The 12,633-nt window shown below is 39.6% G+C and overlaps 1 protein-coding gene and 1 pseudogene across 1 annotated transcript; one reads left to right on the plus strand and one right to left on the minus strand.

Annotated features, from left to right (window-relative positions):
• The first annotated feature begins 507 nt into the window (after positions 1–507).
• Positions 508–7,661, plus strand: dolpp1 (dolichyldiphosphatase 1). Its single transcript, XM_033646277.2, has 8 exons — positions 508–625; positions 1,327–1,427; positions 1,588–1,672; positions 2,909–3,008; positions 3,431–3,529; positions 4,258–4,386; positions 4,528–4,617; positions 6,273–7,661. The coding sequence occupies exons 1-8, from the start codon at positions 550–552 to the stop codon at positions 6,307–6,309; spliced, it is 717 nt and encodes a 238-aa protein (XP_033502168.1). The 5' UTR covers positions 508–549; the 3' UTR covers positions 6,310–7,661.
• Positions 7,662–9,179: 1,518 nt separating this feature from the next.
• LOC144458799 (uncharacterized) lies at positions 9,180–10,351 on the minus strand (annotated as a pseudogene).
• Positions 10,352–12,633: the final 2,282 nt, after the last annotated feature.

The following is a 12,633-nucleotide window of genomic DNA, read 5'->3' on the forward strand; positions in this document are numbered from 1 at the left end:
AAAATATCATTTAAGCAAGAAAAATAACTTCAAGATTATCAATAATTAATGTAATTGTCTGCTGCAGCCTTACCTTTGGGAATAGCTAATAAGTGATCTATAAAACATTAGCAATGGTGTTATAGTAGTTACAACTTGGGTGACATTAAAAATGTTTTACTTTTTTTACATTTAATAATTTGACCCTATAAATTCAGATTTCCACATACAGCAAATATGGGCATATACCTTATCACAGCATTAAATGGCATGTAGTTTTAGTAATTTATGGGCTACATAAATTTAGTAATCATGAAAAATCCATAATTTCTATTTTTATTTATTTATTAAATTTTTTGAATGAGTGCAGTTTGTTGCTTTAATGTGGAGTGCTGGACTTTTGTGTTTTTTGTTCATTCAATAATTCTTCTCTATGGGCAAAATATCTCATCTCCAGTGCGCGGCTGGGATTGGACGGCTGCTCCGCTGCGGGGCCAGGCTGAACACCACCATTGGTTAGACACGTGTCTGGGGCGTTTCACTGGGACTGCCCGGTTGTGTCCGGGTAAGATGGCGTTGGAAGAGCAGTGCTCGGCACCACCTCGATGGCGGTCCATATCTCTGACACACGTAGAGTTCCCGGAGGGTACGTAAACTCAGCATCTTTCTCTAAGTACTGAAGATGATAACCAGCGACCGCTTTGTAATTTTCGAAGACTGCGTGTGTTTGCTCGCTACTGAATGGAAACGGCCGTTGGTGATACTGCTAAATAGTGAGACGCTGCAAAACGCCGAGCACAGCGGGGAATGCAACCCGGACTGCGAAATTGTGAGACAGCGCCGCATGCGCAGTTGGCGCTAATGTCCACAATGAAGGCTAGCTAGCCTGTTAGCTGTCTTAATATCGGCTTTGATATTTTCTCTGAGGAATTAGCGAATATTCCGCGCCCTGTATGAATTCATTTACAAAATTCAATCACCATGAACAGCAAAATATTATTTAAGACTATGGTGGAAATAAATAGCTATTTCACCACATAGCATTGTAGCCAGGACGGCTAACGTAGTAGCCAGCCCCTTGGCCTCATAGTGATTAGTATAACTAGCATAAACCACACTGCACCGACCTCTCTGAATTTATTAAAATAGACAATGTGCTGTGTTAGTAAGGCTGAATGATGGTTTAGCTTCTCCACCACAGCAGCTTCCTACTTGTGCTCACAGCTAAATATTTCAACCATCCGGGTTCACTGAGCACTTCAAAGTGTCACTCCCACCAGGGCTAACTAGGTGACTTTACTGTGCTTTATGAAATGTCTCAATGAATACTGTGTCACTGTGTTTTAGATGATCTGACGGGACAAGTGCTGGCCTACATCAGTCTCCTGCCCATAGCAATCCTCGTGGGTTTTGTCACACTCATAGTGTTTAAACGGGAGCTGCACACGGTGAGTTCTGCACTCTCTCAAAGAGAGCATCACTTTCAAAGTGTTAAGATCTTAACTGTCTCACAGGAGCCTGAACAACATTTGTGTCAGACAGGCCAGAAGTTTGGAAACCTTAATGTGTTGACCTGTTTCTGTGTTTGGTTTTGTTTTGTTTTGACAGATTTCCTTCTTTGGTGGGCTCATCCTGAATGAAGGGGTGAACTGGCTGCTGAAGCACATTCTCAGAGAGCCGCGCCCATGTGCAGGTGAGTGAAGCTGTTGACTTAATGTGAAGATGAGAGGGTTGGGCAGAGTTGCAGAGTTGCACAGTTGCCCGAAAATCTTCTGATATCAATCACAGTTCAGTTGTCTGGTTTGTCTTTAACACATTGGATTGTGTCATGATGAAAAGCTAGCATCCCTATGTCCTGCAAATACCCAAATAAAAGAGCTCAGATGGTCAATAAACTCTATTTTTTTTTTTTTTTTTGGCTCAAGTTGACTTTGAAGAGAAAGTGTTACTGAGGCTATATCGATACCAAAGTTACAGATGCAATTGAATAATAATATTTTGTTATTTTTTTCAGCTTCTCAAATCTAAGGATTAAATAATGTTGTTTATCACAATAATAGTAAACAAACAAATACCTGTGGGACTGTTGGACATGGAAAATGTATTAAAGAACGTAATTGCCACTTGCAGCCCTAATAAATCTAGGACTAGAAGTAATCATTATTTTCTGCCAATTGTTTTTGATTTGTTATTTTGGTCAAAAATGCAGAGAGAGAGAAAAAAACATACAATAGAAAAGCACAGACAACCACAGGATTGACATACACATTAAAGAATTAACACCATGTTAAAGAAAACAGTTACCATGGTATTCAAAACAAACAATAGAAAAAAACAATAGAAATAAATATACATATATTCTTCTAACAGGGTTCCCACAGTCATAGAAAACTTGGAGAACTCATGGAATTATGTTGTGTAGAATGAAGGTGTAACATTAGTCTTTGTGATGTACTGTAACATAATTTCAAATTTATTTTCTGAAGCTGTCAACATATCGTAGCTCTAATATGCGTTCATATGTGATGTTTGTTTACCACCATTTCTTTCTTTATTCCGTCTCTCCCTCCATGAATGCCAGCTAGTTGAAATTATGGTTGAATTGAGTTTCAATCTGATATGTTTGAAAAGCGTGGGGTGAAAAGGGCAAGGAAAAAAATACAATGGGTCCTTGTAAAGTCATGGAAATGTTTTTAAAAAATTTCGATGAAAATGTGTGGGAACCCAGTTCAGATTGATTATAATGGTGTTATTGCCCAACCCTAGCCAGACATTTACATTTAGTTAGGAAATGAGAGACGCTCACTTTAGTTTGTAACTTTGGTGATTATCCAGGACAAATGATTGGTTCAACATTTACATTAAGGTGTCCTCAATATTGTCAGTGTATATTCATATCAGGTTCTGTTGTCTTTTTGTCTTTCTGCAGGAGCTCACACAACCCTAAACACAGAGTATGGGATGCCCTCCAGTCATTCCCAGCTTATGTGGTTCTTTGTTGTTTACTTCTTTCTTTTCCTTTATTTAAGGTGAGTTTGTTTCTTCTTGGTGTTTGCGAGGTTTAAGGGCGGAAAAATGCAGCTGTGGAATTCTTAGAAGTGCAGTAACTAGCCAAAGTGTAATGTCCACAGTCTAATCAAATACAGTTGTTAACTTTTACAAGGTGGACATTTAACTGTTGAACATTTTCACTGAAGTTGAAAATAAAAAAAAGATCTAAATAACTGTTCAGTCTAGCATCCTATTTGACCCATGGGCCATAAGTTGAGTATCACTGCAGTATATTCATGTCAATGAAGCAAATTATATTAGTATTTGTTGTTTATTGGTTTATTCCAGGGCATGTATATCATTATCACATTATTAATAATCACTCATTAAGCTTCCACTCCACTTTGACATGTCATCATTAGATGTTATGGTGTGAACTCATGCTGACGTCTCTTTTCAGAATGCATCAAACGAACAATGCTCGATGTGTGGACCTGCTGTGGAGACACATACTGTCCATCATCCTGTTGGGCATGGCCTTATCAGTCTCATACAGCAGGTAAGGCTGCAAGAAATTATTTTCATTATCAATTAATCTGCAGATTATTTTCTTGCCTATAAAATGCCAGAAAGTAGCGAAAAAAAGCCCAGATACTTTCATGTTTCTTGTGCGACAAAAACTAGGGATGCACCCATTGTGAAATTCTATGCTAATACTGATGTTGAAAATAACAGTTTGGCTGATACCAATGTATTGTTATTGTTAATTTTGTTTTTGTTGTAATTTATTCCCCCTTTTGTGACAGGGAAACAAAGAAATCTTCATTAAATAACACTGTTTTTAAGTCATCAGTCTGTCATTACACTACCTTTGAATGAGCACAAAGTCAACCATACAAATTTAGGAAGCACCCTTTCATGTGAAAAACATTTTAAAGAAAAGAAAGCATCTGCTTCAAAAGTCTTTATTCTCTGTCTAATATATATTTTATATTGCTGTGAAAGCATTCTTCAAACGACTGTATTTATTCAAGTTTCATGCTAAATTACATTTTTAAAAATAAATTTCACAAGATAGTATTTAAACACACCAGGATAACATTAAAATTTACCTTTGCCAAGTAAAAAGCCAAATTGTGCTCTTGCATTTGTAACAGCAGCATTTTGTCCCTATAAACACCCCAAGTTTGATACAATCTGAAGTGCATGCCGATGGACTTAGTTTACTTAAGGACTCCAGGCACAACTTGTATTTTCTTGAACATAGTTTTTCTGTCTCCCTCTCAGGGTCTACCTGTTGTATCACACCTGGAGCCAGGTTTTCTATGGCGGAGTGGCCGGTTGTATAATTGGCATAGTCTGGTTCTTTTTCACACAAGAGGTGCTGACACCATTATTCCCCAAAATAGCAGCGTGGTAAGTAGTGCTCTCATTTGTCTGTCTCCTCCTTGTGTCACAGGGGAAGATGATTCGTTCTCAGCCTGAATAAGTGGATAAAACTGCTCTGTGATGGTTACTCTTAATGATTTGGTCTTTCAACGTTTTCATCATGTATAGGCCAATATCAGAGTACTTCCTGGTGCGAGATACAAGCCTGATCCCCAACATCTTATGGTTTGAGTATACAGTGACCAGATCAGAGGCAAGGTAAGTTGCTGTCTTGAACGTTCTGTATTCCACCCACTACACTTCATTTATAACCGTTAACGCCCGGTCACACCAGAAAGTAGCACACTGACTTTTACCTAGACATTGGTAGAGGCTTGGTGACATAGTGAGTACTCTCAGGGTGAGTTGGTAAAGTACTGTAGCTTGTGAGGTAACGGCTAACATTTTAGCAAGCTAGGAACATGCAAGTGCTTGTCAGCCACAGTACTTGTCTGAGCTTCTTTCTGTTTCCTTTGCACAGAGCGCATTATTCCTGTCTCAAGATTGAACATCATTTAATTCAATAGAGAGTTTTGGAGAAAGAGGGAAGAAAGCTTTCCAAGCTCACTAGTCTGCTTACAGTCAGTTAGCAAGCTTGTTAGCTCATTTGCTAACAAGATGCTTGACTCCTGTTTGCAAACCCTGTCTCTGTTGTACAGCAGTTTATATGTAGACAGAGGAGGTTAAATACAAGTGAAGGGTGCAACACGGCAGATAACTTACAATAGCTTTTTCATTTAGGACTCTCTGTGCACCAGCACATACTTTCGGTTCATCCAAAGTTTTTCACTGTGCCTTTTTGTGGTGAAATATTACATTTCAAATTTTACCTTCTCTGTCATTTCCCACACACATTGGTAATTTTTAACTAGGGGTGTAACAATACACAGAAGTCACAGTGCGATTCATACCACAGTTTAGGTGCCAAGGTTTGGTGCAAGTTTGGTACAGGTGGAACAATTTAAATGCATAAGAATCGGTTTGTTTTCATTTATTTTGAAACAGACAGTAGCTCAAGTGTCAAAGACAGACAGAGAGAAGAGAGAGCATATTACCCACTGTCAATTTTAGAAAACTATTTTAATTATAGAAATAAGAAGCATCTTGAATATTTCTGTATTCCACCAAACACTGAACAAACACTTTCCCACAAGGCAACAGGTCACAACAAGCTATAAAACTGAAAAAGCATCTTTTATGAAATGAAATTGAAAATATAAAATAAAAAAAATAATAAAACTTGTGCATTAGTGTTTCAGTTGGTTCTACCTTGGCTATATGCCAGTGTAAATGCCAGTTGCTTCAGTAATTTTATTAATTCCCTTCTGCTCATGCATCTAAAGGCTGCATGCTGGGCTTCGGTTCGCTTTTTCCTCGTCATGGTGATTGGCACATGTGGGTGATACAAAGGCGGCGCATGGTGACACACCTCACTGTCGTCTCTCTCTGCGTTGCTGTTGTAGCTGACCTGTAACCTGCAGGCAGGTCTTCTAGCGCCACCATTTCATTTGCGCTGGCCATAGTGTGACTGACTCGGAGGCCAATCTGCTTGTTTTGCAAACCTCAGCACATGTTGCTAACGGTGTAGGCCCAAATAATAAATGTCAGGGTGCACCTGAGCAACCATTGAAAATGTTAAGCTGCACTTGACAGTTTTTTGATTGAATCTGGAGCCCTGGGATTGTAAAGTTCACCAGAGATCTGTGTAGATTTACACTGTCCCTAGCAAATCCACTCTATGCTGCAATTCCAGTTAAATTGATTGAATTTGTTACTTTAAAAAGCAGGTGTGACTGGGCTTTTAGTTTGCTTGAATGTGTTTAATTTATTATGTGACTTAATTCATTTTGTTTTGTTTGTTTTTCCCCTTTTAGGAACAGACAACGAAAGCTTGGAACAAAACTTCAGTGATCTCCACAGTTCTTCTGTGAAACTGAGTTTAGAACCACACTCACTCACACACGCACACACTCTCTCATATACACACACAAACAACATGCTCACTCGACAAAAACACACTGGAGAACCAATCTTTTGGACTGACGTGGTTGCAAGGAGTAAAGGGCAAAAACCGTTTACAGGTGGCGAAAGAGTGCCTGGACCTGGCCCGGAGCCTACAGCCTGAGCAAGTCCGTCCACACGCCTCTCCTTCTTGTACAGCTTGCCCAAAATGCTCTTCAATGCATGCAAGACTGTGCAAGAGGCATACTATTTAATGATAGATTAATATATATATTTTAACTATAAATGCACGCTGACAGTAACAGTGTACTGTAAGAGATTCGAGGAGCCTAAAAAAGGAGGCTTTGGTCAAGTTTCAAACACATTGGTGGGCGTCATTGCAGCATGTATTTAGTGATTCCTTTTTTAAATATTCGGACGGATAGCTGGTGGGAACAGGTGGGGAGGGGGGTTGGTTATGGCTAGGTTGGGGGTATGTGGAATTAACCATTTTTCATTGTTATGTAATAGAAAATAAACAATTTCTAAAATTGGTTATGATGTAATATAAATGAAAATTTGCACTTTGTGAAATTTACGAGTTAAAAAAAAAAGACGACTAACACTAGTTAAATGTTAAGACCCTTCCCCTCTTTTCCCTCATCAGTCTTTGCTTTGTGTCTTTGACTGTCAGTCCTAATATATTAGACTCCAAAGCTGATCTGCAAGCAGTGTAAATTTAATCTGTACTATTGAGCATCCAAGTTGTGCTTTCTGTTCATATCCACGTTTGAGGATTATGAGACCAAATCACAACAGCAGGTTTCAGTTATTTTCGTTGTTGAGCACACTTTGGACTGAGGTGGTGTTTTCTTAATGCCTCACACACAGTAGCAGCCTGGGAACAGGATTCTGGGAATCAGTTTTTTTTTTTTTTTTTTATTCTTTCAGTTTCTTATTGTGTTTTCTGATGTCGCAGAGAACAATTTTCTTTTTAACCTGCATTTCCGAGATAACATTCCATATCATTTAGTGAGAAAACATACATAAAGACTGCCGAGGGGATATGTTTTCTTTTTGTATTATTTTTGAAGAAAGGAGAAAAAAAAAAGCCTCAGGTCAGTCGTAGCATGTGATTATGCTTAATTCCTCACAGCTCATGGCAGCTCATGTTGACAGCTGCCATGTGGGGATCTGAAGCCGATTTAAAACTGTCATATCATTAGCTCCACAAAGGGAAGTAGTTCTCTTAGAGTTTGATTTTTTTTTTTTTTTTCATGTGTAACCTATATCAGGCTGAATAAAAATGTGTTTATGTACAAGAGACAGTTCAAGCGTTGTGCATTGGCATGTTTTTGAATCCAGAGTGCTTTGTAACTTGTTTGCTTTTTGCCTCAAATATGGCACTTGATAGTCTGGTTTACTGATCGTCTATTTGCTGCATATTCCAATGATGTGCATCAGTCAGTGTTGTGTCTGTTTGATGGCAGCTGGGCTGTGTCTCACTTTATCTGTCCTGGTGCATCACAGACACCAAAAGTGAAGCGGAAGATAAAATGTGATAGAAGTACTGATAAAAAGATGACAGCCCTTTAGAAATGTTGCAGTGATGCCATTTTAACATCCTGATGCTAAGCAGCTAAATGTTTACCTCCTGAGTTTTCTGTGATTGCACACTAACATTTGATAATTAGCACTTAACTCAAAGTACAGCTGAGGTTAATGGGAGTGGCATCAAATTGCAGGTATTTGGTCATAGATGTAATTATTGGACACATTTAAAGTTTGACCTGATGATGGCACTAGAGGAAAGGTTTAGAAATCACTGAAGCAGTTATAATGAATCCTGAGGGGGACACATTTCATAACAGTTCATGCAGTAGCTGTTGAGACCTGTAACCCATGGCCACGAAGTTCAAAGGCATGGTGGCGCTAGAGGAAAGTCAGGGGATTGCCAGATTAATACATGAATGTCTGAACCAAATGTCATGACAATCCATACTGTAGTAGTTGAGCTATTGCTGGATAAAAGCGAGGGACCAAAGCGGCGAGCATGTATAAAAACATGTAAATATAGGCTATATAAAAACTAGAAACTGCACTAAATACAACATGTAATGTGATCAAGGTGGCAAATACAAATTTGCTCTCATTAGATATCCGACAATCATACTCAGCCCCACAATGAGACAATGACAATCAAACTGCGCAACTCTGTTCTCCCCAAAGAGACAATTGTTTTGGAAAATGTAACAATGAATTAAAGATGTTACCTTATTTGTCAGAGGCAGAAGCATTAAGTATGTATTTGGAGACAATACGGGCTAGTGTAGGTGACAAATGAAAAATAACCCTCTGTCCCGTTCAAACAATGAACAAGCTCCTTGTCTGGTGAAGGGAGTGTCATGTATTTCTCTCTGTGCACTCTATTCCCCGATGTGACTGCTGAGCACTGCCAGAGAATACACGTCAGGCCTCTCCTAAAGAAACATCTGCCCTATTTAAACGACCCATTCCATTTTTGATTCACTTTTCAGGTCTAACCTCAGGCTATCCCCAAACACCCGTCGGGAACGAGTGTAGCCTAGATAAAAAATGATGAAGACCTCAACCTATTTCTGTTTCTCTAAGCTATTTTCTCTGACCTACACTGTTTGGATGAGCAGTGAGCACTTGTATAGAAACCTTTTTTGGAAGTGATGGTTCAGAGCTGGTGGTCACCTCCCTCCAGAGATATGTCTTTCATGAACAGATGTTTAATTCTGGTCTTTCATATTGTTTGTTATAAAAAGTTAAGGTCATACTGACATTATACATGTAGATGATGTGTATTACACCCTTCATTTCCAGAGACCCTTAGATGGTGTACCTTGAATCTGCAGGAGCCACTCTCCCAGTTTGTGGGTCACAGCCCCGAGTGCTCTGATTACCACTGGCACCAATGTTGCCTTTACTCCCCACATCTTTTCTAGCTCCTCTTTCAGCCCTTGACATTTTTTGAGCTTCTCGTGTTCCTTCTACCTAATGTTGCCATCGCTCGGGATTGCTACATCTATCACCGCTGCCTTCTACTGTTGTTTGTGGATCAACGCAATGTCCAGTTGGTTAGCCATCACCAGTTTGTCAGTCTGGATCTGAAGTCCCACATGATCTTAGCTCTTTCATTCACAACAACCTTAGGAGGTGTCTTCCATTCTGACCTGGGGAATTCCAGTCCATACTCAGTGCAGATGTTCCTGTACACTATGCCAGCCACTCGGTTATGGCGCTCCATGTACGTTCTTCCTGCCTGCATCTTACACCCTGCTATTATGTGCTGAACAGTTTCAGGAGCATCTTTGCACAGCCTGCATCTGAGGTCCTGTCTGGTGTGGTAGACCTCTGTTTCTATTGATCTTGTACTAAGTGCCTGTTCTAATGCTGCCATGATTGTGCTGTCTTTCGGTCCAGCCTTTTCCAGCCACTGGTAGGATTCCTTGATGTCGGCCACTTCTTCAATCTGTTGGTGGTATATGCCGTGGAGGACCTTGTCTTTCCATGATGATTCATTCTCCTCTGCGTTATCGGGTTTCTGCTGCCTGAGGTATTCACTTAGCAGCTCATCTTTGGGGGCCATCTTCCTGATGTATTCCTGGATCTTGGTTGTTTCGTCCTGGACAGTGGCTCTGACGCTCACCAGTCTTCTGCCCCCCTCGCTATGCTTAGTGTACAGTCTCAGGGTGCTGTATGTGGGATGAAACCCTCCATGCACTGTGAGAAGCTTCCTTGTCTTGATATCAGTGGCCTTTATCTCCTCCTTTGGCCAGCTTATCATACCAGCAGGGTATCTGATGACTTGGGGGGCATGCGCGTTGATGGCTTGGTCCTTGTTCTTTTCATTCAGCTGACTTTTCAGGACTGCCTTACTCTCGTAGGTATTGGGCTATGGCTGACTTCCTTGCGGCCTCCTCATGGTTCCCATTTGCCTGCAGGGCCCCAAGGTTTTTGTAACTGTCCTGAACATCTGCAATGCTGCCTTCTGGTAGCTCAACCCTTCGGTCCAGGTATAGATTCTGGTGATGCGGATCAGTGAGCCGATGTATTGCTTATTCCTGGCATACAGTCATTCACAGTCATTAGGTACTTTTGCCTTATTGCATATTTCCAATTTTTGCTGCATCTATTGCATTAGAAAAGGAAGTATTGTACTTTGTAATCCATTTCATTTGTCGAACAAAAGGATTATACATAAGAAAAGATCTGATGAGCTCAAACACAGTGTGAGATAAATTATTATGATTTAAATTAGCACCTCATTGACCTTGTTAATTGTGTTGAGCACCACCTGCAACTACAACATTAAAATGCTGCTTACACATTATTGCACAAATAACTTGGAGGCACTGAAGACTGCTCAGTCACACACTCAGTAAGAATAATGGGATCCTGTCAAAGTCAGAGCACACACACAGTCTTGATGATTAGCTGAGTTTTTGAGAGTTTCCAAACTTGAGCTCTGATTGTTTCTTATTTAGTCATAAGAATTTAAAGGTCGTTTAGTTGCATCTATTGGTTAGGTTGCACATTGTGTGTAGGAGATCTACGGTGGCCAGAAACTTGAAAACATTAACAGTCCTAGTATCCTAGTCCTAGCCAGTGTTTGGTTTGTCCGTTCTGGGCTACTGTAGAAACAACATGAATAACTCTGCCAAAAAGACCTGGGCCATTTGTAAATAAAACGGCTTATTCCAAGGTAAAGAAAATGCAACGATTCTTAGTTTAGGTGATGATTATACACTAATAAAAACAAAGTTATGAATATCATTTCTGACAGTAGGTGCCTCGAAATCCTACACACTGAACCTTTAATTTTATGTAGAAACACTTTTAAAGGCACAGTCTAAAATGTAGAACCACCCACCAGTAAAATCCAAAACAGGACCTCACTAACATCAAAACAGAATAACAGCCTTACTTGTTACACTAGTGAGGACATTTTTCATTTGAGATGAACATTTTTCACCTGCCGAATGGTGCACACTTTAATTTGTTCCCTGTGGGACAGATTAAATTGCAAGTCAACTACTGCAGATTGATTAACAAGCCACTCTCTAACTGCAACTCTTCCACAGTGAAGATGTTTATTTGGATCCTGTGTACCATGTTAATCGCTTAATAGTTGGCTAAGATGTAAAAATGTTACAGAGCAAGCTGGACGCTTCTCAGGTAAGCTTTGCGTCTGTTTTGTAATGACAGATAGATGTTATGTGTTTTGGTAGCTCTGTGCTTTGATTTTAATAAAGTTATGTGAGCATTGTTTCTGTTTTCTTTTGGTTTTATGCATGAAGCCAAAAGAAAATAGAAACGATGCTCACATAACATAACATATTAAATGTTGTCGTGTTTTGTTACTCATACCATCTGAACACAAATCAGTGGATTTGAATCAAAAGGGTTTAATAGGCATTTTGGATGAAAAGTACACACATCAAGTAAAAGATCTTGAGGGGATTTATTCGACGAAGTAAACAACTTGTTATTTGTATTTGTTAAGTCCCTTGATTTGGTCCTGTAAAGCTTGGCCAAACCGGCTTCAAATATCCTGGATTCGAGTCCTTGAAATGTACTTTTGAGGAGAACTGCCTCAACATTAATTGCAACAAATGCCGGAGATGTCTGTCTAATTTAGAATTTTGTCAGATTTTACTGACTGGCAAAATCACACTTCTGCCAGAAGACGTTGGCAAGAATTTCAGAGTGTAATCTCACAGGAGAGATCGGCAGCAGCTTTGAGTGTGTTCACGCTTCGAAATGGAAGCTGTTCAACGTCTTTGCTCGAATTAATGTCAGGAAATTTACTGTTTATTAGACAAACAAGATTTACAAGTGGTCACATTGCTTCAAAGGGATTTTACTAATAATGTAGGATTTTGAACATTTTCTGCAGTAAAGTAATATTCGACTCTTTTCAAACACTCACTTGTAGTTGTTTTTAACTGCATTAACAACACCTGTAGTAAGGATAACAGACATTAGACATCACATCAGCTCTGATCTTCTGACTATATCACAAATACAATTCAAGTCAAACTGACTAAGTACTTCACTGTTCTAAATGTTCCTATATAGGTTTTACACTGAGCACCTCTACTGTTGAGCCAACACCACTAGATGGCACCCATCCTACACACATAGGACTGCAATGAGTGCAGCTCTGATTTGTTCAGTACCTATCACACTGCAGGCTTACTGTAACTCACACCACCAAACAAACCATACAGCAGCATCATCATGCATGTAGATGTCTGTGAGATT

Source organism: Epinephelus lanceolatus, chromosome 19, assembly GCF_041903045.1.
Source record: "Epinephelus lanceolatus isolate andai-2023 chromosome 19, ASM4190304v1, whole genome shotgun sequence".
NCBI lineage: Eukaryota > Metazoa > Chordata > Actinopteri > Perciformes > Serranidae > Epinephelus > Epinephelus lanceolatus.